Genomic DNA, 24,268 nt, shown 5'->3' on the forward strand with positions numbered 1-24,268 from the left:
TGATCTATCGACTTTTAATATGAACCGAAGTCTAACTAGAAAAGATCTCTAAGATTATTTAACACATTTTTTGTTGTTTTAAAATGTTTGGAGTTATGTTTGTAAATCGATATCAACACGAAACACGGATAAATTAGGCGAATCAAGAATCAAATGTGACAAGTGTCTACACCGTTTTTCGCATTTACGCTGACCGCGGAATTTTCAGCGTACTAGTGTGAAACAATTTGTTTGCGCCGGCGCCTGCCCAAAAATGTATTTAATTGTTAATTAACTTTTTTATAACATAAAAAATCATTCTCATACTTTTAATTTAAATATATATAACAAGTGTACACATTTGCAACTAATAAACGTACATATTAACACTTTTAGCTTAATACATTCCATTGGTGTATTTATTTAAACTGTGATAGAGCAAACTTGCTGTTTATAAAAATGGATTTATTCGGAATATTTTTCGTGGCTTTTGTATCGGTGTTTTTCGGTATCATTTTAACGCTTTATATCCAGTATTATGTTTTCTATATCTATTTGAAAAAGAGTCCTATAGTGACGAGCGCCAGTCATAAGAAATCATTTGATTATACCTTGCCCCAAGTAAGTACTTCTAACATTACTCCCCTTATCAACATCCAGAATTCTTGAATACATAAATCATGATTTCCCAACTCCCCACCTTGAATTGAGTTCTTTCTCCTCCTCCAGGCAATTAAGCAAAAACTAGATTCAGGAGTCATAAATGACAAAAGCAAAGGTGGCCTAACTGTAAGTCTCATAATGCAATTCCTATTTCATGAATTCCGACACTCTGAGACCATCAAAAGATGGTTGTATAAGAAGCTAACCATGGAGTTTGATGAACTCTTAACCAAAACCACAATGGGAAAGTGCTTTGATTCAATTACTGTAAGTCTCAAAGTAGCAGCATTGATTACTGCTTACAATGATGGTTTCAGATAAAAGACATGCATTTAGGGTCCCAGTTTCCTGACATTAAAGACATATCTGTAGAGAGTGTTAAGCTTGATCCAAAAAACAACCATATAGAATTTCTTAATATTGCTGTCAATTTAGATTATAGTGGCAACTTTTTGTTGTGTATTGATGCCAAAATGAAGTTTAGCAAAACTGCCTGTCTCTCAATTAAAGGTCACTTGCAGCTACTTTCTATTAAAGCATTAACTAAAACTTCTTTTATGTTTTAGTCAAGAAAATCAGTGGGCTGGCGAGACTGCAATTCTCAAGACAGCCATACACCCATTGGTCTTTCAGCTTCTATACAGAACCTGTTTTAGAGTTGGCTGTAGAATCTCACTTTCAGGGCAGGCAGCTTCAGTCAAATATAACTAATTTAATAGTCAATCAAATCAAGAAAGCCATTAAGAGGAAACACACTTTGCCTAATTATAAGCTTAGGTAATAGATTTCTAAAATGTCTAATAGATTCAAGAATTAAATTGTGTCTTAGATATAAGCCATTCTTTGTTAAAACTGATCCCAGCCAATTAGACATAGATGACAGTGAGGTGAACCTTCAAGGAACACTGGAGATGAGTGTTTCTGAAGTGTCAAGACTATCAGTTCCTGATGCTGCTCAGAGTGTGTATTTAACTGTAGCTATAGGTAAGTTTTTGATTTGTTTTTTACTTGCAAAAATTATATTCATGTTTAAAATCTCAGATTCGATACCATGGATCTCATTATGCCAGAAAGATGAAGCTATGGTCATGACATTGGAAATAACAATGACAAAACTGAAACAGGTTCAGCTAGGTGTGATTTTCCGTCAAGATGGTGGTGTGGTTGTGGTTGACAGTGTAACTATTAACTCGTGTGCATATCACGCTGGATTAAGAGCTTCTGATGTGGTACATATTATTAGCTGTAGAAGTAGTTAAGGAGGTTATTTTCTAATTTGGATTCTAGGTCATTTCAGTTGAAAACAAATTAGTTACCTTAGTACCTCAGGTTGCCAAATACATGAAGTCTGTAGCAGGCAGCAATGTTACGCTTAGAGTGGAAAGAGTGGTTGACAATTATGTTGCCAAATGGAAGTTGACAGAGGAGAAAGAATTGGCTGTGTCTTTGGCATTAGATGTTAAATGTAAGGATAATAATTTTTGTATGGATAGAGCTCCATAAGATATGTCTTTTTTGTGTTACAAAAAGGTGACGATAGTGAGACTGAATTGACTCAAGCAGAGCAAGAGTCCTTTGTGATTGTTGATGTGAAAAAGGATGAGAGAAAGCCTCGATCACCGAAAATGATGTCAACAAACGAAAATATGGCCAAAATTGCCCAAACCATCAGTAGTTTTAGTTTGCGTAAGCGAAAAGGTGGGGGAGGCTCTCCAGGAGCTGCTCAAAAATCTCGAGCGCCTTCCTCGAAGAAAAACTCAGTTTGTGACTTGCCAGAAATAGTGAGAACTGAAGTGGATAGCATGGAAAGCGAACAGATATTTTCTCAAATAGAAATATTTCAAGGTAAAAAGAAAATCTTTTAAATCCAGCCATGATGTAATTTTTTTTATAGGCAAAATATTGCCAGTGGACAATCTACTTCACTTTGATGATGAATTTCGCTTTCCAATTAGAGAAGGCGTCAAATACATTAATATCAACGCCTGGGCAATTCAGGCTAATACACCTGACGTCCTTCTGGGATACTTAAATGTTCCCCTAAATTATGTAACCTCCGAGTGTTCGGTCAGTGTTTTAGGCCACCATTCAAGGCGCTACTCCTTCCTGCCTCCAGGTTTTATAGTGTTTCAATTGAAACTCAATCAATAAAAAATCTAATTAGGTGTAACAACGTCAGCAACTACGCATCCGTTACTGGCACATTCAGGTTTTGAACATGTATTCTGCTTCGGAGACGCCCTATTATCTTTTGTTTGGACGCCTCTTGAATGCTCGGAATCCCGTAGAAAAACATCAACTGCGACAGATGCTAAGACTGATGTTACGGGAACGAAGAGCAAGCATGACTTTCTTAGAACGCAGTTCCATGGGACGACCCATTGCGATTTTTGCTCCAAAAAGGTTGGTGAGGTGAATTAACAGGTAATTTGTTATAATGAGTTTTGTAGATTTGGTTGAAAGATGCGGTGCAATGTAGGCAGTGTGGAATGTGTTGTCACAAAAAGTGCGTTGTTAAGTGTCAGACCAGCAACGCGTGCGTCATTGATAGATTGGCGCAAATCAAGACTGATCCGTCGACTGAAGCAGTATTACAGTCGGCTGATGGGGGGATTATTGAGGACCCAGACAATTTGGAAGGGAATTTGAAACGGGTCAATAGTGTCTCTAATCTTAGTATCCCGGGTAAGAATTATGGTCCCATTATCCTGTAAGAATTTCTAACATTCACCTCACACACAAACAACAGGTTCACCTTCCATCGCATCTCGTAGCTTACCGCCAAGTCCCCAAAGAACACCAAGTAGAAAACAATCCCTTATGTGTATTAATCCATTTGCCCTTTGTCCCACTGCCCTGGACGAAGTGCAAAAAACCCCACAGGATGCATGTGACACTGTAGCAAGACTGATTGATCAGGTAATAATATTTAAGCGTTTTTATACTTTCTTGCAATTCAATCTTAAGATAATTGGGTATTTTTCATACAGGTAATGCAGTGCCCTGCGGATGAATCCCTAATGGACAATGCTAAGGAAAGCGGTCAGCGACTGTACGCCTTACTGGCGCCGGAGGAGAAGAAAGAAAAAATCAACTTAATGGTAACAATGGTGCGATCTTGTTTTGGTTTTATATAATAATTGTTTCAGATGGCGGAACTGAAGAAAACCCTGGATCTGTCCACGTCAGAACATATGGAACTGACCAAGAAATTGAGCACTGAAGAATCAGAGGTGGAGAAGGCCAAATTAGCGTTTTTAATAGGTCAAGCGGACGCCAAAGTGCACGCACTGTCCGTTTTGATGTTGCATTACTGTTCGGGCCTGCAGTACACACAAGAGAAAATAGTTTAATTGTAATGTAAGACCTAATGGTTATTTTTATTTATTTGTTTAGCAGACAACCCAGCAGTATTTATTTTAATCTATAGACTGTTTCAAGTAGTACTTAAACCGCGGGAGATTATATTGTAAGGTTGATTAAATGACGATGTATTACATAAGGTAAGCATATCAGTAACAATTTAGATGATGTTTTTGACAAAATATAAGATCGGGAAGTATTCATTGCAGCTACAAATTGCAATTGGATTAAAGTGTCTGGCCGGTACAATTTACAGTAACCCTTAGATTATATTGGCACTAGTCAATTAATTAATAGCTATAAGTGATTTTTGTTTTATATTGGGCTGCTCCTCTTTTATTTAGTTTTTAAGTTAGAAAAATTGTGGTTGCAAAGTGCAATAATAGCTCCTAGATTTGAAAGTGTTTGAGCATTAGGTTTCCACCACTGATCTTTAGCAATCTATTGCATAATAAAACTCCGCAACATCTTAGTTTTTTTAGCAGAAAAGAATGACACCAGTTGCCGTGGTTGTAAGTTCGTGATTTACTTGTCAAAGACCCCAATATAACTTAACAATATATTGTGATATTTTGAAGTTGTTATACTTAGCAAACTTATGATGTTTAGAACGTAACGAATAAATTGTCTATATGAACTTCCATTAGAAGATTCTAACACGTTTTTGTGCAGTGATGCTGCACTTTGTGCAGTGCTCATCTTATGGGTAAACAAACATCTTCGCATTACATAAACATACCACACATTTTCCATTCAAAAATACGCAAATCAGCGCTTTTTATCAATAATAACAACTCGATTTGATACTCAAATCAAAGAAATTTCAACAGTGTGTATCCAAATTCTATAGCGCATTTCTTCTAATTTATCAGTTAAGAACTCGCGCGTCTCCAAAAAATTAATTCGCGTATTTCACAATGGAATTTACAGATGATCAAGAATCCACAAGTGCAAATAGCATTCAGCGAACCGTCAATGAAAAATTAGACAATGAAGCATTAGAAACGAGATTAAAAACCCCTGATTCATTGCAGAATGTTGATCGAGTCGGCTTCTATTACATCGGAACCGCTTTAGTTGAAATCGCAATGGCGCCATACTCGGACGACGCAAAGCAGCTCCTATCGGAGAACCTTGCCGAAAACAAAACGAATTTAGAAGAGAATAATAGTAAATCTAAGAAGAAGAGACTGGAGAAGCCCAAAGAAGAAGTGACTTTCCGCACTCACCTAACTTCATTGGCGCACATCAGTGTTCTGCTTTTTGTTTACCTGGTAGTGAAATTGGCCCTAAGGGCCGAGTTTGATTTCTTCACGTGGCATCCCCTGTTGATGGCTATCGGAGTAAGTTTTTGATGTTAGGAAGAGATCGTTTACATATTGTTTAATAATAATCAATGTAATCTAAGGTTATGTTTAGTGGAACGTGTAACTAGGTCATGTTAGATTCATATTTACAATTACTGCATATAAGTAACGAGTGATCATTTAAAACACCTATTGAGACAGGAGTCTTATTTGAGGTTTTTTTTAATAATTAATAATCAGTCTTTATATAGGGCGTGTTTTGTGCGGTTGAAATTTAAGGAGATATTTTTTAAATCAAAATAAGCAAAAAGTACCTGTAAATATATAGCCAGAAAAGCCACGGTATAATCAGAAAGTTGAGTCTTTATTTCAGATATATGAAGAATGAGTGCAGCGAGATTAATTTGTTTCAGTGTTTCCTGTCGCAGACTCTTTCACCTTATTGTCAAGAACTGCTAAGCAATTCCATACCTTGCACATCATATCTATTGCTGTTAATTGTGTAACATTTACAGAAGTTAATCCGAAGGGATTATTTATAAATGTTTCAGGATAAAATGTTATCAAGTGTCTGCGCAATTTTGCTTGTCATGTAGTTACCATTCTTATTTGTTCATATTAGACATTTAGCTTCTCTACCGCAACCATTAAAACCTTTTTAAAAACGATATTATAAATGTGCTAATCACTATGTCCTGCAATTATAGTCTTTTAGCTTAGATAAAACCACCTATAAATTCAAGGTTGATGCTTTTCGAGGAGAAAATTCCATATTGTAATGAAGCTCATGAGTCATACCTTCCCCATTTTATGTATTTCCCCACTGGGAATAGTCCCGGTTGAATTCGTGGAATATGTATAATTTATTTGGGGAAATAACTCATATACAGGGTGCTCGTTTTATTAGCTTCATCATGAGGATCTCAGTTATCTTAGAGATACGGAGTACGTGCAATTAGAGTAAAGTTCCGATCCCATTCTCAATGGTGGTGTTAATAAAACGGCGACCCTGTAAAATACTGTTATAATTAATACCTAATCTTCATTGAACTTTTTTTTAGTGGATGCTCCTCATGACCGAAGGCTTGTACGCAATCAACAAATACAACACCTACTGGAGATTCAAAACAAAAGGCAGCTTCAGGGTTAAGATCCACGTTATCATTCTATCGGCGGGATACATCTTATCTGTAATCGGATTTATCGTGGCTTACATCAACAAGGAAAATAAAGGAAAGAGCCACTTTGTCAGTTGGCACGGTTTATTTGGCCTTTTGGCCCTGATTAGTACGTGCCCCCCCATCATTAACGGACTCGTACTGTGGTATCGCAAGGAACTGGGAGCGGAGCACTATCATCGACTAGTCAAGTTTGTCCACGTAGTAACCGGGACTTTGGCCTTTTTCTTCGGTGCTCTAGCTTTGATTTTGAGCGTGTATTCGAACTGGTATGGGAAGAAATCATATCGCAGTGATTCTACCTTTTATTTCGGATTGGTTACTGTTAGTTATCCAGTAATTTGGGCAGTTTACGGACCGTCAGTGAAATTAGTGAGAGTTGTTAAGAATTATTTTAGCGAAGATAAAGACGATTAAGTTATTTAATTGAGAAATATAAGATACTCGAAGTAATTGCATTATTAGTCGTTCTTTACATAATCTACACTTATATCTATACGATTGGATAGAGGTTAAACGTCATTGATCGATATCATCAACATCAATTGTCAGTGTCATTTGTATCTGTACGTTTTTTCTGCGCGAGGAGTATTTGTTCAACAAAACCCTTTTTATTTTGTTTATATTTTAGTTATAAGAATTATAAACACCAAAAATGCTTAATGAAACCTTGAAATAGCTGCTCACGCTCCTTTCAATACCATCAAACACACCCGCACAATGGGCTTAAACGCGACAACCACTATGGTATTCTTGGCTGTCCTGTTCCTGTTGCTCTTCAATGGCGGAGTTTGTGTATACCAGGGTACTACCAGAATCAGCGACTCGGACGATTTAATCCCAACTCACGACAAGTGCCAACCCATCACCATCCCCTTTTGCTCAGGCATTCCCTATAATAAAACTATAATGCCCAACCTTATGGGACACAGTAACCAAGAGGAGGCGGGCTTAGAAGTACACCAGTATTTCCCTCTAGTCAAAATCAACTGCAGTGTAGATTTACAGTTTTTCTTGTGTTCTGTGTTTGTTCCTGTTTGTACCATATTGGAGCATCCCTTGCCTCCTTGTAGGTCCTTGTGTGAGTCTGCAAGAAGCGGCTGTGAAGGTATTATGGAGAAATTTGATTTTCATTGGCCAGAGTCGTTGAATTGCGATAGTTATCCTGACAAATCTGTTCCTGAAGAGCTGTGTGTTGGTCAGAATAATGTGGCTGTGCCTCCAAGTTCTCATCCTACTAAAAACACACATATAACTCATTTTGATCATTTGCCCACAAAGGGCAAGAATTTTGGCTTTGTTTGCCCAGAGCAATTCAAAGTCCCAGCAGTATTGGACTATACCTTCAAAGTAGGAGACAAAGTAGAGAAAAATTGTGGGGCTCCATGTCAGATGATGTTTTTCAATGAAGGAAAACGCCAGTTTTCTCAAGTGTGGATTGGAGTTTGGGCTCTTCTCTGTTCAATCAGCTGCCTCTTTACAGTATGCACTTTCCTAATTGATACAGACAGATTCAGGTACCCAGAAAGACCAATAATCTTTCTCTCAGTGTGCTACTTCATGGTAGCGTGTGCCTATTTAGTGGGTTTCCTAATGGGTGATAGCATAGCTTGCCAGGAGCCCTTTCCATCCAAACTTGGGAATGTAACTGAGAAAACTGTAACTCAAGGCACCAAATATGAACCGTGCACTATTATTTTTATGGTGCTCTACTTCTTCAGTATGGCATCCAGTATTTGGTGGGTAGTTTTGACATTAACATGGTTTTTGGCTGCTGGGTTGAAGTGGGGACATGAAGCAATTGAAGCAAATTCTCAGTATTTTCATTTGGCAGCTTGGGCCATTCCTGCTGTGAAAACAATTACTATTTTGTCATTTGGGAAAGTTGACGGTGAGTTTTGTTTAAAATTTATTTTATTAATGTCTGGAGTATAAGAGCTCTTACAACAAGGGTGCTATAAAATGCCACTCATTTAAATCCATTGTTAATGAAGTGATTTGTCTGTACAGTCAGTAAGAGACCTAATGCTTATATTAATGTTTAGTTTTGATTTGCTTAATATGTAATAGATTTAAATTGTGGTATTCCTTTAGCAATCTACTTGTGCCATTTCAGTTCTGAGTCACCCTCTATAGAGCTCCAGTTTTACTGTTTTTTTTCTTTAAGGTGATGTACTTAGTGGTGTTTGTTATGTAGGAATTTGGAATGTAGAAGCAATGAGAATATTTGTCCTCTTACCACTGGTGATTTATCTGATTTTTGGGACTGTGTTCCTTACTAGTGGATTTGTGTCTTTATTCCGCATTAGAACAGTAATGAAGCATGAGGGTACCAAAACCGAAAAATTGGAAAAACTGATGATTAGAATTGGCATATTTTCAGTTTTATACACTTTGCCTGCTTTAATAGGTAAGTCCAAGTAATTCTTCTTTCAATTTTTTTCAATAATACTTAATTCATATCACTTTAGTGATTGCTTGCCTGTTTTATGAGAGCTCATACTACGAAGATTGGATGCGAACCTGGTGGATGGATATTTGCCACAATACAAAATATTCAGTACCATGCCCTATTTCTGGTAAGTACCCCTTGATTTCACTACCCTTAAAGTTTCAATTTCCAACCCAAAAATCTCTTACCCTGTTTGTAGGCATAAAACAAAAAAAATTCTATCCCTACTTCGAAGCTTTCATGGTAAAGTATCTGATGACCATGATTGTGGGCATCACATCCAGCGTGTGGATCTGGTCAGGGTTTGGGAAAACTGTCCACAGTTGGCGGGTGTTTTTCAACAGTTTAAAAAAGCGCCGTGTCGAGGCTTATGTGTAAGGATGTCTCTACACCTCTCTTAATACTCACTACTGAGCATAGATATGTTCAAATCAATTATTTAAGTGTTGATTGCATTTGACAAAGTTTTGACTGATTCTTCTCTGAAATTAGTAACTATCATATCACCAAAGTTTACTTGGGTGGTAAAAGAATTCAATCAGCTCAGGTTAGTCAGGTTCAGGTTATTAACGTAAGTTTTAGTATCAAATTTAGACGAACAAGAGTTTTATGCATTTTGTAACGTATTTGTTCTATGGTTTTTGTGTCAATTAACTTTATGCAGTACCGTGTTTTCCCGGAAACATAACTCCGTTTTATTCTCCCCGAAAAGGTGCGCCAGGGCTTATGTGAGGGGAATGTCTTATTTTGTCATACACAGTAATTGATAATTGTTCCAGACTCCGAATTTCAGCTTGAATTTGTTGCGCCAGCATTTACTCTAAGACCGCTGGTCTCAACCTCTTATGTTAAGAGCAAAACCACTTTGAGCTCTTCTAGTCCGGGTAACTTGTTTGTAGAGCATTGACAACACAGGTGTCCCTTATTTTATTCCATACATTCTTCACCCAAGTGGTGACTTCTTGGGATGCTTTGAATTCGTTTGGCGATGTCTAGCTGTGGTGTCATTGCAAGAGTAAATGCTTGAATATTAGCCCAATAAATAACCAAACGCATTGTTACTTTCTCAGTAATCCTTTCAAATGCAATGTCTTTTAGTTCAGGCAATAATGGTCGTCGACCTAATGCACACTTATGTTTTCTTCGTCGGCTTGTTGATTGAGGATATTGTATTCGAATCACCCCTTTTGGATCATTCGTAGATCTCCCTTTTTTTCTCCACAAAAAGCCATGAGATTTTCATTACTAAAACGGCATATGAATGTGAACTAACTAAAATGTTGTGTATAACAAGCTTATGGTACGCACAGTGTATATATTATCATTCGTCATTGACCAACACACAAGCTGGGAAAGGAGATTCCCCGAGTCATCCCGTTGACAAATTTAACTAGGGCTTATTTTCGGAGAACCACGGTAATCTTCTGTTTTCTCTACACTTGTCGAGATCATATTTTTGCTTCTATTGAAGCTAACGAGGGATATTTATTTCCGTATTACTTAGCCTTTTGGTGTATATTAAGATTTTGCCATATTTTATTAGCTCTTAAGTATCTACATATATGAAATAAAAGAAACGGTTTCTTCTTTAGTTCCTTCTTCCGAAATTGAAAGTTGTGTCAATAAAAAGTGCAATAAATAGATGTCATTTTGGTTTTAAATTTAAGCCTAAGGCATTATCTAGATTAGAGAAATGTTAGGAGCAATGATGGTGCGAATTTGCAAGGCATTTCTTCACCTATCTGAAAATGAAGCAATTTCTCAATGGATACAGCAGCTGAATTTGCTGTGATTTTTAGGGAAATTAGAGATTTTCATACTCAAAAGCAGCAACTCTATATTAGACTAAGCTCGTGCATATATTCACTCATAAAAATCATATAGTTTTTGATATATTTTTATACTTCCATGTAGATCACAAACAGATACAATTTGCAATATTTTCATATCGACATAGGCAGCCTTCGGGGCTTTATTATACACATATGTGACAATATCGATTGAGAGTTGTAGAGGACAATGTTTCATTGAGCGAAATTAGCTTATAGAAATCTTGTTGTGAGTTTGAAACAAACGATACATTTGTTAAGAGCCACTCCTGTTTATTAACAGGGAGGCAAATTTTGAGTTTTATTCGTGTTTGGATGTATACAGACTGTTTCACGTTTACCCTGCGTTCTTACAGGGAGCGGTAGGAAATCTCCCTGCAAGAATTAAGGTCAGAACTAAAACACCCTGTGTAAGGTGTTAAAAATCCTGTAGATTTTTTCTAGTACTCCTAGGTTATCCTGCCTGCATTTAATTACCATTTAGTATTTGCTATTGCATTATTTCTGTAAATAATTATTTGTAAATATTTTTAACTTCTAAACTCAATGAGTTTGACTGATTTTTATTATTATGAGTATTAAAGGGAATTATTTTAAGGTGATATACTCTATGAAATTGTTGAAGGCGTTGATCTTTAGGTAGCCTCAGCTTTTCTGACATGCATTAAATAGAAATGACTATTTAATGACATTTTATCTTTAGGCAAAAAAAGCCAGGGTTACCTGTTACATTTTTAATGTTAATGTATATTTGCTTTACATAAACTAAACAGTTTTAAATTTTTTATAGTGCAAATTTACTGCCTTAACCTCCGTTTTGTACTACCATGTATCTTTTTTTTGTATAAACTAACTAAATAAATGTTCAAACAAATTGGTTGTATTCAAATCCTACTGAAATCAAACCAAATTTTTTCACTTTTTCAAAATATGTTTACTTCTTAAGTATTTAACTATAAATGGCACACAACCCATCGTAATCCCCAGTCTCACAGGGGCAAAAACCTTGTGAATGGCATAGGCAACTGCAAATGTTCCAGCATTTGATACTAGTGTGGGGTTTGAATTGACCCAATTCTCCAATTTTAGGCTAATTAACAGCTCCCTCACATCCAATCCAGTTGATACCAGAAAATAACACAAACCCAAGGATACTAAAGATATGCTGACATGAAATACTATTACTGTGGCTCCATATTCAGCAATAGCCTTCTTTAGTTGTTGCCTTGTAGTTCGTGGTTTGTCAGGAGCAGTAGAATAGTGCTGTTTGCGATGAAGCTGAAATAAGGAGGGTAGAATTGAGGGATTGGGTTTAGTCTTGGGAAATCTTTGAATACCTGAAATGTGATTTTTCACTTGTGGAAAAATGTGACCAAGGATCAGTTTCCCAGCAGTCACGGAGGGGATTAAGGCCATATTTAAGTTATTTTGATAGTCCAAAGGGGTGTGAATGACTGCTGAGGAACTGAGACCCTATTTGAACTATTTCGGTACCAATTCGTGTTCCCAAAAAGAAGAGTTTTGAAAAGCTCATTATCACAGATATTAACTGTGCTGAAAATGCTTAATAATGCTTGATACGTTAATTGATAATTATCACATACTTTAGACCCGAAATTTGTTTTTTGCGGAAAATAAAATATCGAAAATGTGTCAAACTGGTACATACTATACAATATTGCTTTTTTTTGCAAATTGTCAATCAACTGTTCATGGCGCTACTTAATCATGTGATGTGATACAAATATTCTGTTCAAGTGTCACGCGGTATTAACCTGTAGTGTAATTGGAGTGAAATTTAGTGCATATTGAACTAAATCCCGACGAATAACTCCAATACTTAATTAAGCCGTAGAAGCGGAGTTCTCTGTTATTGTCATTCAATTATCCACTAACCAAAAAGAACCGGACTTTTAATTCAAAAATAAAAAGACTAGCATCAAGAGTCATACTATGCCTCCCAAGAAAGGTGGTGGTTCAAAATCCGGTTCGGGTGCGAAACCTAAGAACGAAGAATCTAGCGAAAAAGGTATACTCAACAAATGAGACGCCCAACTCCAGTCAGAGCATTTGTAATTCTTCTTCAGGCAAAGACAAGAAAGGAGGCATAGCTGTTAAAGTCCGACACATCCTCTGCGAAAAACAAGGTAAGTGCTTAGAAGCCCTGGAGAAACTGAAAGCTGGCCAAAAGTTCCCTGAAGTGGCCTCGGCTTATAGTGAGGACAAAGCTCGTTCGGGGGGCGATTTAGGGTGGATGACACGTGGATCAATGGTGGGGTCTTTTCAAGAAGCTGCGTTTGCACTTCCTGTGTCCACAGTGAATAGCCCTGTTTATACAGATCCTCCTGTAAAGACTAAGTTTGGGTATCATATTATTATGGTCGAAGGAAAGAAATAGTGATTAGGTATTTAAGCAATGAAGATAGTTTTTAATTTTTATAATAGCATGTAATAAATTATCCTTAAGCTTTGAACATACAAAGTTTTTTTAAAAATTATCACAGCCAAGTTAGTATCTACAAGCAGGTAACGCTTGTTTTGTGCTTATGAGATATGAAAAATACTGAATCATCTCACTAGAAGCCTTAATTGGGAGTCACTAACAATAATAATTGTCATTTCAAGGGTCTACTAATAATCCTTATACAAAGACATATCAATTAGTTTGAGCAAAATAAATACTAAAGAACTAGTAACAAGGGAACAAACACTTGATAAAATATTATAATACTAAGTCATTAAGATACCTGCCTAATTCAATAAATAATTACAGTGCGAGAGGGTTGGTCAGGCACAGTGCTAGCTCTCCTATAATCTCTCTTGCTGGCCAGCCAGCAAGACAATCCTATAATAATGTAAATGCACCCCAGAATCAAATGAAACACCCCATAAACAAAATACTGGCTCCTAGGAGGCAAGGCAAAACCCACATTTTTAGTTACCACCACAAGAGTCATAATTGTCTGGAATAAAAGTGCTATGAAAGTATTTAACCCAAAAATAAGTCCGTAACTGTCTTCCTTGATTAGCTTGGCTATTTCACTACTTGCTACAGTAATAGTTAGGTGAAATAAAGTACCAAACACAACATAACAGATATAACCAACTAAAATCCAGTCAGTCTGTGAAGCAATCAACATAGCAAAGCCTTGCAATAATGAGCAACAAGTTAGTGCCAATTCTCCGCGCGTTTTCCAATCGACTTTCAGCACTCCAGCTGCAAGAGTACCCAAAAATCCTAAAATCGTCAATATGGACTCTACAGCACCGTTGTAAATCGGGCTATCAGGATCTTTTACGATCTCTGCCCATAGAGGCTGCATGTAGACTTGCACCTGGATAAAACCGCATGTTGCAAATGACCACCATATTGACCATTTTATCAAATATTTGCTGGAGTAGGCTTCTTTGAAGTGGTCCCACATTAAACTGAAAGCAAATCTGCTCTTATGGCTTAGAGTCTGTGGGGTGGGATTTCGATGAAAGTAGATTGACTGCTTTACTGGGGATAAGAAGAAGCTCCAGCTGGTAGCTACTATCATTGCTGCATAAATAGATTAGTAGAAAAATGTCTGATAATTTCATTTTGGACACTTACAACCAAACGTTATGTAGTTGAGCTGCCTGTAGTCCATTACGTGAAAAGACACAAGTATTTGGCCAAGTATGCCGGAAATGGCGCGTCCGCCTAAAATTGCAGCTCGAGTATGGGATGTTACTTGAGAGTAGTAATCCTTGTCTACTTTGGCGTAGATGTAGGTGAAGTAGGCCACTTCACAGGCTGCAAATGCTCCATAGAACCCCTGAAATTAGGTGTGAAAGGGGCATGGTAGTATTGAGTTTTTAAGACATTTAATAGGTCCTACATTTTGATGGTGTAACACAATTAACATTTCACGTGCTTGCAATTATTATGCTTGCCAAAATGTCAGGCGACCAAATTTGTCCATGATGTGCCTCTAAAAATATCCAAAATATTGACCTTTCCCAAAATAAAATTGGTTTTAGAGGCGTATCAACATCTGAAAACGTAGGTATTGTGAAATACCACGTCTTTTTATCTTATCTAGTAAATTTTGCCACAGTTATCATGATTATATGATTAATGGAATTTGGCCTATGTTCTCTCGCTGCACAGGATTATGAGAGAGCCTTAATATTGTCTTTAAAATTTCCATAGTCAGTTTGTTTACAATGTTTTTTGAATAAATATGCCTGCGTAAGCCTTGTAAATGGCTTTATTATAGTTTACACCTTGACTGTTTGGTTTAGCTTAATCAGCATACTCGTGAATTAGGTGTGAAGAATTTCACTAGGACTGGCATTTTTAGTCCATGAACTGTATAAACCAGGTCTTTAGCTACATCATATAGTTTTAGTTTGAATTTATGACGTTTAATCTATTTGTATAATAAGTTGATTATAGAATTGATGTATATTATTTAACTACTATAATAGCATATCTTTGAATTGACCCTTAAGGCTGCAAATTAAATATTGAAAGGGTTTATCTTTCTTGCCATGTATTTTTATGATGGCCACACATTCTTAAATATTTATCTAATCAGAAGTGCTTTTTAAATGCTTCGTCTGCCTATTATTGAACAATAAACGTTAATAATTAAATTTAAATTGACAATGTAGTGGATATTATACAAGATCAGCTATATCAAGCTTAAAGTGGTATTAATAGAGTTAATGAATGAGTATTATGGAATTTTGTAGTTTGCTTGTACTGACTTGATCTAATTGATAATAAAAAATAAGTACTTTTGTCTTTGGAATGGGGGGGCTCTTATTTACTTACATGAACTACAAACCTGTAAAAGGACGTCCCTATTTAAAGTAGGCTACATGTTTTACAAACACAGGTTTGAAGTTTTATAAAATCCTCACTCATCACTGCTATTAATTGAATCTAACATGACCGAAAACATTTTTACAGGCAATTTATACCCCTTACCTCCAAAATTTGCAGTTCCAGAAGGCTAGTGGTGTACAACAGCATCCCCCAAACAACAATACCTGAGATGCCTGAGAACACAATCAAGGGCTTGTACCGGCAAATATCCGTAATGAGAAAGACCAATATAAGTAGTCCCAAGTAGCTGTATGTCCCTACAGGGTACACTTGCTGATTGACTTGATCCTCGGTGAGATTCCGCCATTCTGGCCCCACAAGGAACTCGTAGATAAATGGTTCGGAAGGTCTGAGTTCTTTGAGGAAACCAAAGACGCATAGTGGTAAGGATACGGTTAACCAACTCTCTTCGCCAGTTTTGGGGCTCCCTTTAAACAACATGCTGCACCAAGTAAGTGATGTAAAAAATGATAGAGCAGGTTGATGTTTGCTTGATATATATCGCGCAACTAAGAGCACACATTTAAATTATTCAAGTTTATTTGATCCGGCCTTGATTGCGGATTGCGTGTGGGTAACGTGCGACTTTTAAATGCTCTCTGTTGCCGTTCCGTAGTTGTGATTTGAAGTATTTGAAGGTTATTTGAACAATACTTGATGAATTGCTAATTTTAACGGGCAAAACAACGCTTATTCGCAATACTTACTACTCTAATTGCACCGACTGAACAGGAATTACCTTTGGCGACTTTTTAAATTAGTTGCTAAAATTGAATGGAAAAAATCTATTAGTTCTGTACGTTTTATTAAAGCTTTATGTGAAAATGACAATTTTATAACTATTATCGACATTGTCTACAAACAATTGCCTAACGCCGAATACGCTAATTTTTGACAGTTGACATTTTCCCGCAGGAAGTCCGGTGACGCCTGCCGCCATTAATTTCAATTCGCAATGATGATCTGAAAAGGAATAACTTATCCTCTTTGCTGTATAGTTCATGCGTTTTTAAATGTGACTTTTGAGAATCTTTTCCTGAGTTAATATTACGTGAGGTATGTATAATTTCTGTTAACGTTTTTGTAATATTTGCAGTGTTTGAAGCCACGGCAGTAAGTGGGTAAAAGGGTAAGAGGTTGGCGATGCCTGAAGGACGCCCTCCATTCTCCATCGTGGCGAACGCCCTACAAGTCGCCATTTTGTTTTGTATTAATGTTTAATTAAATTTATTTCTTTTTTGCGCCATTTAAGTTGTAAAGTAAGTTTAATTAATCAATTAACAGTTAAAAAATGAATTTGCCCACTACTTAATTACTTATATCAGTCACCTTCGTCCGTTGTCGAGTTTATTCTACGCAGGCATGGTATAGTCACTCGATAGCGTAGTGTATCAGAATAGTTCTAAGACATATTCCAATATCTCTGAAATTCGTTCCAGGAGGACAAGTGCCTCACGGTGGTCTGAGCTCTGTCATGGAGCATCTCAACTCGCAGTTAATCACCCGAACCATCAATTTCCATGGTCAACAATTGCAAAAATTGTGGGAAGGAGAACATGGGGAAAACGACTTAAATCGACGAGGGGTCAAAGATTTGAACTTCCAAGTGTATGGGCAAAGGCAGAAGAATTTGTCATTCCAAGATCGAGGAAAAAGGCTGAAGTTGCAGCAATTTATAGCCAGGAAGGCAAATGTGATTTTTTCCATGCAACCTTCTGCATTTAAGTTAGATGGGAATGTGCCCCTCAGTGAAGAGCTTTATGCCATTACTCCTCCATTTGAGACTTATGTTAATGCAGATAGACAGAGACGGCTGTTGTTTTTCACTGAGGTAAGTAACAATCAATTCTTTTTGTTAGCAGGAAACCATTAGAAGAATTAGACTTCTTTAACTTTCAGGACAAATATTTTAGTTTTTAAAGTTTTTTTTATAGACAAGCAAAACCAGTTTTATCCTGACTATTTTTCAAAATTAGGCAACTTATAATGCACTTGATTCTTAGATGCCATTTTGGTATCTTCAGCAAATCATCACATTTGTCACTGAAAATTATCAATTTCTGTTCTGTTCTGATTTTTTTTTGTGACTGTTGGCACTTTTTTAATAAACTTTTAATAAAATATTTTTTTCTTGCAGAATGTTAAGGTAGGAGATCTAATATTGGGGACGATTGTGAGCAAGCAACAGTCAGGGATGATGCTTAAGGTTTTGTGTACTGCTGAAAATGATGACGTAGTAAAATATGCTGCTGATATTAATATTAAAGTAAGCATTAGGAAATATCTTTTCTTAAGGTAATAACTTGTTTGGTATTAGGCATTTTGCCCAGTGGCAAATGTAATCCCGGCCGTTGACAAGAAAGGTGTATCTCGCAGTTACATGATGAACGACTACGTGTGTTGCGAAGTTTTGGAAGTGATTGCAGATACGGATAAAATGGTGTGTGGCATGAAGGGCATCACCAGAAAACCTGGCGATCCAGAGCACCGCCCCCCTTTGGGTCTTATTAGTACTGATGATTTCCCTTTGGTTTACAAGTAAGTGGTTTTTATTGGAGTTTGTTTCCGCTAATTTCTTGTGCTTTTTGTTTTTGAATAAAATTTTAATGGGGGTTTGAAACATTTTCAAATATCTCCTTTCAGGCTTTGGGAACCCCCACTAAAGTTGCATTATTTATTATTTCTTTTTTCAAGCAGACAGAAGTTTTTCTTTATATTTTTGTGTAAATTGTGAAACTACTTAGTTGGCAGAGCAGGATCTAAATCTTGTTCTCTTCGAGTGTTGTGGCAAGAAACCCAATATTGATCCTTTATATGACAAGCTGCAAGTTGATTTATATAGGGAATAGCAAAAAAGATGAAATGCAGCAGAACCAGATATATTTGGGAGTCGGACTAGTACCAAGAGATCTAAATTGTGTTTTTTCTTTTTAGAAAAGGCTGACATAAATGTCATAATTAATTAACACAGAGTTACGTTAAAGCCCCATATGAAACGCACGAGAAAAATGTTTAGTTTACTTGTATAAGCCGTATTTCCAGGTGAGGCACATTTTTAGGCCATGGCCCAGTGTCACTTTATTATATATATGAGCATGTTCATGTGGCTAAACCCATCATGTTTTCTGCAGAATCCCCCCATAGACTGCACAAAAATAAAAAGTGTTTAAATAAATATATCACATTGAGGATAATTTCGAAAGTATTTAATCTGTAAACAGGATTTATTTGAGTATGACAAAACGTATTTATTGCTATTTAATTAGCCCAAGAGAGAACGTTAAAATGGGGATAAAGGAACTGATGTGTCATGGTATGTATACGATTTTCAGGATGGAGGATTTTGAAACTTAAATTTGTTGATTTTATATAGATGTTTATCCTCTCAGTAAAAATTGGCAGGGTTAGTCTTTAATGTGTAAATAAAAAACATTTTTTGTAGGCTTAACACTGCCGATTAAATATAGGAAAAAATCCTGAGGTAAACGTTTTACAAAAACTTTTTAGATTTGCACGCGAGAGATTGACCTAAAGCAGGTGTAAATTTGCCTTTTCAGAAAATCCCTCGATCATAAAAATGAAACTTACGAATCCGTTTTGGAGAAGAGCATCGGATTCAACAATTCGGACAACATACAGTTTTTGGCCAATCAGATGGGCATTAACGAGCACTTCTCCCTTGTGGACACTTTAAGGTAAATAAATAAAATTCCTTTTAAATTTGGATTATATTTTCAACCTTTCACTCCAGGGGCAGATATCCGGAAAACGAGTACGCCAACGAGTTGCGTCAAGTGCAAGCCAGCAAGTGGGCCTATAGAAACGTGGCAGACGGCATAGATCACTTCAAGGCGGGAAAACACGTAGAGGCGTTCCAGTGCCTGAATAAAGCCCTGAATATCGACCCACGCAATGTGGAAGGCTTGGTCGCGCGGGGTGCTCTTTACGCCAACAGCGGCAATTTCCAGAAGGCGATCGAGGACTTTGAAACGGCTCTGAAGCTGAATCCAAGCCACGCCAATGCCCGCAAATACATGGGTGAAACTCTGGTTGCTTTAGGCCGCAGCTATGAGGAGGAGAACAAAATGGAAGAGGCTCGAAAGGCCTATCAGAGTTGTTTGACCATTTTGCCGTATCATGAAGAAGCGAAGGTGAGTCCTTTTGGATTTCTCATTTTCTTGTTTCAACAAGTTTAGATTAGACGTATCATGAGTAGGGCGTTTCTTCTTTTAAAAATGCGTATATTTATTTCACAGAACTCTCTCGAGTTCCTTAAAAACAAAGAAAAACAGTCGAGTAAGAACTTAATCGAGCCGGGCGAATTATCGTTGCCAAATCTCCCTGCTCTCTCGAAGACTACGGATGTTAACGATGCATTAAAACAATTGCTCAAAAATGAGGAAGAAAAGAAAGACAAGAAAAAGAAGAGAAAAGAGAAAAAGAAAATTAAGAAAAAGAGACACTCGAGTTCTAGTTCTGATTCGAGCTCAAGCGGAAGCGGGGACAGCTCAAGCAGCTCATCGAGCAGCAGCAGCGATTCGAGTTCCTCAAGTGGGGATTCTGATTTTAAGAAAAAGAAGAAGAATCGCAGGTTAGTATTCGTCTATATACGGTGAAAGCTCTCACAAGCGAACACCAACGGTGTGTCGACATTTTTGTCCGTTGCTACTAGATTTAATCAAGAGTTTATAAAATTTCAATAAATATTCGGTTTTGAGAGAATTATACTTGGCTGTATGTAATGAAAGCTTTCACTGTATGCTTTTTGGTTCCGTTATAAAATAGAAAAGGGAATTGCTTTTTTAACCATATCTTTGCCGATGCATAGACGAGAAAAACGTGAAAATTCCCTGAGTCCGTTGAGTAAACGGATGGCAATGATGGACGCGCAAGCCCACGAAGCGGCAACCAGTTTTAATTTCAACAAACCCGCCTCGAGTAATTTTGAGTTCAGTTTCGAGACTCCCGAAAAGCCGCAAAAATCGCTACAGGAGCTCGATTATGAATCTAAAGTTAAATCTTTCCTATTGGAGACCAAGGATGACTCGGATTATGAGATTAAGGTGGGTTTAAAGAAATCTGAAGAGACGAGTTGTGAATAGGAATAATTACAGATAAGAAAATTCTTGGAGGAGAGTGCCAAATGGAAGAAGGGAAAGTCCTCTGAAGATAAAAAGAAAAAGAAGAAGAAAGATAAGAAGGCAAAGAAGGAGAGTAAGAAAAAGAAGAAGAAAGAAAAGGAGAAGTTGAAGCGCAAAGGGTTAGAGCTAGATCTTGACGATCACAAGAAATTGAGGGATGCCATTAAAAAGGAGCTAAGCAAGGAGAAGAGAAAGAAACACAGCTTGGATGAGGAGGAATACTTTTTGCAGAAATCTGGAGTGTCTAAGAGGTAAGAGTTTCTCATTTTTAGTCAAAATCATAATTTGTTGCCAGTGGCTCTCGACAATGTTTAAAAAAAAAACAACAAAGAAGAAACAGTGGTAAACATTTTTCCAGATTTATCGAAAGTCTGCCTGACTTGGAAGAATTGGAGTCGAAGCTTAACGCTTACTATGCCCTAGAAAAGGAAACTAAAAGGTGAGTAGAGTCTATAACATTAGAATCACTTCTCATTTGTTTTATTTTACATTCCCCTTTTACACTTCTATGCGTTTCCTTGTAGGAGTGACATGAGTGAATCCCCCAAGCATATGCTCCTGGATTCGCCCTCGCCCACTCGCGAGCAAAAGGCACGACAAGCAGTAGCTGAAGCGACTTCTGCAGCCAGCAAATGGAAAATGCACCTCGCAGGTGGACCCGCTCCTCCACCTGCACGTCTTAAAAAGAAACAAATTCAGGAACGGCCTCCTTCTCCCGATTGGCCCCCAGAACTGCCTCCAGAGAAACCCAGAGCAAGAAATAGGTATGTATATGTAAACATAGTTCACAGGACGTGTAACAACGAAATAGTTATTGATGTTACAACAATCATGACTAAATAGGGTATGAAAGATACATATGTTTTCTCCATTGTCTTGATAGTTTTGATGAAGCACCCACCTCTTCGAAAAAACTGGGCGGCGTTCAACAAGAAAAAGGCGTAAGTGTGCGCAAACAGATGGCCATGAAAGAACCCGCTCTGAAGCGTATGGACTCTCCACCGAAACGGGCTCTAATGAAGCCCCTCGCGGCCCCACCTTTACCCCCTGGCCCGAAAATACCTCAGGGTCAAGTTGTCTTGGATAAATTCGGTAACTTCCGTCTGATGACTCCACCGGAAATGAAGAAAGTCAGAGAGGGCATCGGTGCAGCTTCGGGAAGCCGTCCTCCGGAGCCACCAGGTCGACCCCGTTCTGGAAGTCGTTCACCAAAACGCAGAAGTCGGTCCAGGTCGGGAAGTCGATCGCGCAGCAGCAGCCCGACTGGCAGTCGATCACGTAGTTATCGATCAAGATCTCGATCTTTCTATTCGCGCAGCCGATCTAGATCCGGATCGTTTTATTCGCGTAGTCGATCTAGGTCCAGGAGTTATTCGGGTGATAGAAGGTTCCGCAGGAGGGGTGGAGGTGGTTTTCGTGGGAATCGTAACGATCGCGGCACGTACTACAAGCCTAGATACCCGAATCCGAGATACGATAATCGACCTAGAGGCAGAGGAGGTTACTACAATAGGTATTAATAGGATATTAAAATTTTTTGTCTTGATTAATGGCGTAATTGTGCAGGGACCGGTTCGATCGCAATTTTAGAGGCCGTGGTAGGTTCGATCGCGGCAACAGAAGGCACCAAAGAGGCAGATTCGGAGGGAACAGAGGCGGATTCCGAGATTACCGCGATCGCAGATTCGAGCGTAGCAGATCGAGGGATCGCAGCAGGTACGTATAATCAGCCTCGACTAAGCCCCGCTTATGTTTTGCTTAAGCAGGTCATATAGTAGAAGTGCAGAAAGATCTGACGCGTCCTCTAGAAAGTCGAGGGACAGAGAAGCGAGCAAAGAGAAGATCAACAAATATTCGGAGGGAGCTTTGCCGGAGGCCGCTCCAGAGAATCCTCCGTCTAAATTGGACGGACCATTATCAGAGGGCGAAGATCGGGATGATTATAATGGCCAAGAAGCGAAGAAGGACGAGTAGATTAGTTGTGTTTGTTAGAATAGGAGGTACAATTCAATAACATGCTTAGAAATAGAAACGACTTTTTATAAAGACAAATAGCCGAAAGGTTACAGTTAACAACCCACAATTTATTTATTTTTTTATTAGAATGCAACAACTAAAATACCTACTCAATTACCTCATGTACAATTTGAATCGATCCCCTTCGAGATTTCCTTTGCGAGGACACGTCTTTATATGCCTGAACAGCCAGCTCTAGTGCCCCTTTCTTGTTCGCGGTAGTTTTAATAAAATCTAGTACTACATCCAAAGCTTCTTCCCCATTGAATTTTACTTGATGTACTAAGCCGTAAAGAGTAACTAAGTCTTTTGCTTCATTTATGTGCAGCGTTTCAATGAGCTCCAATAGCAAATTGTCAATTATTTTGTTCCATACTAGGAAGAAGGTAAGAGCTCCGAAATGTCTGGAAGATCTAAAAAAAAAATTCCTCTAAGGACCTACAGATTTGTGATTTAGATTAATGTTACCTAAGCAAATCAAAAGCATTGCTTTCATTGAGGTGTTGATAAACTATTGAAACTACTTTTTGATAAAAAGGGTCATCTGGTTCAAACTGAAGACAAGCCCTATCCAAAACATATTCATACTCGTGCCTATCTAATAGACTCTGCAAATATTCCCCTTCGAACATTCGGGGACGGTTTAGGAGTTTTCCTTCCTCTGGGAAATAAATTTGGTTTGCTCTTTGCCTTAAATCCCATTCAGCTTCCTGAAGAACACCATCAGGCTCCCGTACAACAATTAACCTATCAGAGTCTTGTACTCCATATGTTATATCAGTGAACACTATCCTGGAGGTGTTCAGACCTGTAAATGATTACTTCAGATTATAGGAATGTATGCAGTTGACTTCATAGTCTTGCCTTGCAAGGCAGGTTCTTGGTTCAATATTCTAACCTCAGAATTCAAAACTTTAAGCACTGGAGGGATTTGAAGAAGTTCCTCAGCTTTTTGTTCAGCCTCCTTTAGTGACTGTTGCAACTGTGCATCTGTCATAAATTTGTATTCCGGGTCTTCTAATTTACTTGCACCCAACTTTCTTCTGCGAAACACTTTATTATAATCGACCCTCGTTAGCGATCTCAGGAGTTGCTGGATGTCGTTATTAATAAATATAGCTGCAGGATCTTTACCGTCTGCAAAATCAGGATAAACTGTGTATGTTAAACCACAACAGTCCTTTAAAATTAGTTGAGAAGTACCGTAGCAAAGGGCGGTATAGTTTAGCAATCTTCGTGTTCCTAAGTATGAGTCTCGAAATTTGGTGGCAACAGTCCTCAGCCCCAATCCTAAGTTGGCCATTTTTAATGTATTGCACGTAAATATGGGATTTTGATTAATTTTTCGAAATAATTGAACGACACACTAACACTTTTAAAAGAAAAATATAAAATTTTGTGGTTATGTTGTTTGCATCTCTACCAGACCCGAGCAACTCGAGCTAGGACCAGATCGAGAATGAGACAACACCGACAGTT

The 24,268-nt window shown here is 37.8% G+C and overlaps 7 protein-coding genes across 8 annotated transcripts; 5 read left to right on the plus strand and 2 right to left on the minus strand.

Annotated features, from left to right (window-relative positions):
- Window positions 1–245: 245 nt before the first annotated feature.
- Window positions 246–4,642, plus strand: Pdzd8 (PDZ domain containing 8). The gene is made up of 14 exons (XM_066399311.1): window positions 246–600; window positions 709–909; window positions 960–1,152; window positions 1,209–1,419; window positions 1,472–1,626; window positions 1,684–1,871; window positions 1,930–2,107; window positions 2,173–2,487; window positions 2,537–2,758; window positions 2,807–3,045; window positions 3,093–3,327; window positions 3,392–3,561; window positions 3,633–3,743; window positions 3,792–4,642. Exons 1-14 carry the CDS (start codon window positions 439–441, stop codon window positions 3,993–3,995), a joined length of 2,784 nt encoding a protein of 927 aa, XP_066255408.1. The 5' UTR covers window positions 246–438; the 3' UTR covers window positions 3,996–4,642.
- Window positions 4,643–4,935: 293 nt separating this feature from the next.
- On the plus strand, window positions 4,936–6,936 carry LOC136414977 (transmembrane reductase CYB561D2-like). The gene is made up of 2 exons (XM_066399314.1): window positions 4,936–5,348; window positions 6,374–6,936. Exons 1-2 carry the CDS (start codon window positions 5,094–5,096, stop codon window positions 6,905–6,907), a joined length of 789 nt encoding a protein of 262 aa, XP_066255411.1. The 5' UTR covers window positions 4,936–5,093; the 3' UTR covers window positions 6,908–6,936.
- Window positions 6,937–7,042: 106 nt separating this feature from the next.
- fz (frizzled) lies at window positions 7,043–11,875 on the plus strand. Of its 2 annotated transcripts, XM_066398671.1 has the most exons (4): window positions 7,043–8,381; window positions 8,658–8,900; window positions 8,962–9,069; window positions 9,142–11,875. In XM_066398671.1, exons 1-4 carry the CDS (start codon window positions 7,211–7,213, stop codon window positions 9,318–9,320), a joined length of 1,701 nt encoding a protein of 566 aa, XP_066254768.1. In that variant the 5' UTR covers window positions 7,043–7,210; the 3' UTR covers window positions 9,321–11,875. The 2 variants fall into 2 exon arrangements, with proteins under 2 accessions (XP_066254768.1, XP_066254767.1); XM_066398670.1 differs by having other exon boundaries at window positions 8,962–11,875.
- Window positions 11,876–12,643: 768 nt separating this feature from the next.
- Window positions 12,644–13,245, plus strand: LOC136414740 (peptidyl-prolyl cis-trans isomerase NIMA-interacting 4). The gene is made up of 2 exons (XM_066398913.1): window positions 12,644–12,800; window positions 12,859–13,245. The coding sequence occupies exons 1-2, from the start codon at window positions 12,725–12,727 to the stop codon at window positions 13,167–13,169; spliced, it is 387 nt and encodes a 128-aa protein (XP_066255010.1). The 5' UTR covers window positions 12,644–12,724; the 3' UTR covers window positions 13,170–13,245.
- Window positions 13,246–13,347: 102 nt separating this feature from the next.
- Window positions 13,348–16,269, minus strand: LOC136414739 (thiamine transporter 1-like). Its single transcript, XM_066398912.1, has 3 exons — window positions 15,735–16,269; window positions 14,370–14,574; window positions 13,348–14,315 (listed from the first exon to the last, which is right to left on the minus strand). The coding sequence occupies exons 1-3, from the start codon at window positions 16,071–16,073 to the stop codon at window positions 13,528–13,530; spliced, it is 1,332 nt and encodes a 443-aa protein (XP_066255009.1). The 5' UTR covers window positions 16,074–16,269; the 3' UTR covers window positions 13,348–13,527.
- A 281-nt stretch (window positions 16,270–16,550) lies between these two features.
- Window positions 16,551–22,805, plus strand: LOC136414926 (tetratricopeptide repeat protein 14 homolog). Its single transcript, XM_066399222.1, has 14 exons — window positions 16,551–16,688; window positions 17,072–17,463; window positions 17,770–17,898; window positions 17,950–18,170; window positions 19,190–19,327; window positions 19,384–19,783; window positions 19,889–20,223; window positions 20,461–20,695; window positions 20,747–21,024; window positions 21,132–21,212; window positions 21,298–21,537; window positions 21,657–22,286; window positions 22,340–22,489; window positions 22,540–22,805. Exons 2-14 carry the CDS (start codon window positions 17,107–17,109, stop codon window positions 22,745–22,747), a joined length of 3,402 nt encoding a protein of 1,133 aa, XP_066255319.1. The 5' UTR covers window positions 16,551–16,688; window positions 17,072–17,106; the 3' UTR covers window positions 22,748–22,805.
- A 58-nt stretch (window positions 22,806–22,863) lies between these two features.
- Window positions 22,864–24,223, minus strand: mRpS22 (mitochondrial ribosomal protein S22). The gene is made up of 4 exons (XM_066399250.1): window positions 23,993–24,223; window positions 23,654–23,926; window positions 23,258–23,597; window positions 22,864–23,202 (listed from the first exon to the last, which is right to left on the minus strand). The coding sequence occupies exons 1-4, from the start codon at window positions 24,090–24,092 to the stop codon at window positions 22,896–22,898; spliced, it is 1,020 nt and encodes a 339-aa protein (XP_066255347.1). The 5' UTR covers window positions 24,093–24,223; the 3' UTR covers window positions 22,864–22,895.
- Between the last annotated feature and the right edge of the window lie 45 nt (window positions 24,224–24,268).

Source organism: Euwallacea similis, chromosome 18 (genome assembly GCF_039881205.1).
Source record: "Euwallacea similis isolate ESF13 chromosome 18, ESF131.1, whole genome shotgun sequence".
Taxonomy (NCBI): domain Eukaryota; kingdom Metazoa; phylum Arthropoda; class Insecta; order Coleoptera; family Curculionidae; genus Euwallacea; species Euwallacea similis.

Excerpts from the sequence above, each read along its gene's own strand:
- Pdzd8 (XM_066399311.1), top strand. The coding sequence starts at position 439 with ATGGATTTATTCGGAATATTTTTCGTGGCTTTTGTATCGGTGTTTTTC. Across the intron at positions 1,420-1,471 it reads TTGCCTAATTATAAGCTTAG|ATATAAGCCATTCTTTGTTA; the intron begins GTAATAGATTTC and ends ATTGTGTCTTAG. Across the intron at positions 1,627-1,683 it reads GTATTTAACTGTAGCTATAG|ATTCGATACCATGGATCTCA; the intron begins GTAAGTTTTTGA and ends TTAAAATCTCAG.
- LOC136414977 (XM_066399314.1), top strand. The coding sequence starts at position 5,094 with ATGGCGCCATACTCGGACGACGCAAAGCAGCTCCTATCGGAGAACCTT. Across the intron at positions 5,349-6,373 it reads CCCTGTTGATGGCTATCGGA|TGGATGCTCCTCATGACCGA; the intron begins GTAAGTTTTTGA and ends ACTTTTTTTTAG.
- fz (XM_066398670.1), top strand. The coding sequence starts at position 7,211 with ATGGGCTTAAACGCGACAACCACTATGGTATTCTTGGCTGTCCTGTTC. Across the intron at positions 8,382-8,657 it reads GTCATTTGGGAAAGTTGACG|GTGATGTACTTAGTGGTGTT; the intron begins GTGAGTTTTGTT and ends TTTTTCTTTAAG. Across the intron at positions 8,901-8,961 it reads CACTTTGCCTGCTTTAATAG|TGATTGCTTGCCTGTTTTAT; the intron begins GTAAGTCCAAGT and ends ATATCACTTTAG.
- LOC136414740 (XM_066398913.1), top strand. The coding sequence starts at position 12,725 with ATGCCTCCCAAGAAAGGTGGTGGTTCAAAATCCGGTTCGGGTGCGAAA. Across the intron at positions 12,801-12,858 it reads CGAAGAATCTAGCGAAAAAG|GCAAAGACAAGAAAGGAGGC; the intron begins GTATACTCAACA and ends ATTCTTCTTCAG.
- LOC136414739 (XM_066398912.1), bottom strand. The coding sequence starts at position 16,073 with ATGTTGTTTAAAGGGAGCCCCAAAACTGGCGAAGAGAGTTGGTTAACC. Across the intron at positions 14,575-15,734 it reads TGGAACTGCAAATTTTGGAG|GGGTTCTATGGAGCATTTGC; the intron begins GTAAGGGGTATA and ends ACCTAATTTCAG. Across the intron at positions 14,316-14,369 it reads CAACTACATAACGTTTGGTT|CAATGATAGTAGCTACCAGC; the intron begins GTAAGTGTCCAA and ends CTATTTATGCAG.
- LOC136414926 (XM_066399222.1), top strand. The coding sequence starts at position 17,107 with ATGGAGCATCTCAACTCGCAGTTAATCACCCGAACCATCAATTTCCAT. Across the intron at positions 22,287-22,339 it reads AGAGGAGGTTACTACAATAG|GGACCGGTTCGATCGCAATT; the intron begins GTATTAATAGGA and ends GTAATTGTGCAG. Across the intron at positions 22,490-22,539 it reads AGATCGAGGGATCGCAGCAG|GTCATATAGTAGAAGTGCAG; the intron begins GTACGTATAATC and ends TTGCTTAAGCAG.
- mRpS22 (XM_066399250.1), bottom strand. The coding sequence starts at position 24,092 with ATGGCCAACTTAGGATTGGGGCTGAGGACTGTTGCCACCAAATTTCGA. Across the intron at positions 23,927-23,992 it reads CTATACCGCCCTTTGCTACG|ACGGTAAAGATCCTGCAGCT; the intron begins GTACTTCTCAAC and ends CTGATTTTGCAG. Across the intron at positions 23,203-23,257 it reads AATGCTTTTGATTTGCTTAG|ATCTTCCAGACATTTCGGAG; the intron begins GTAACATTAATC and ends TTTTTTTTTTAG.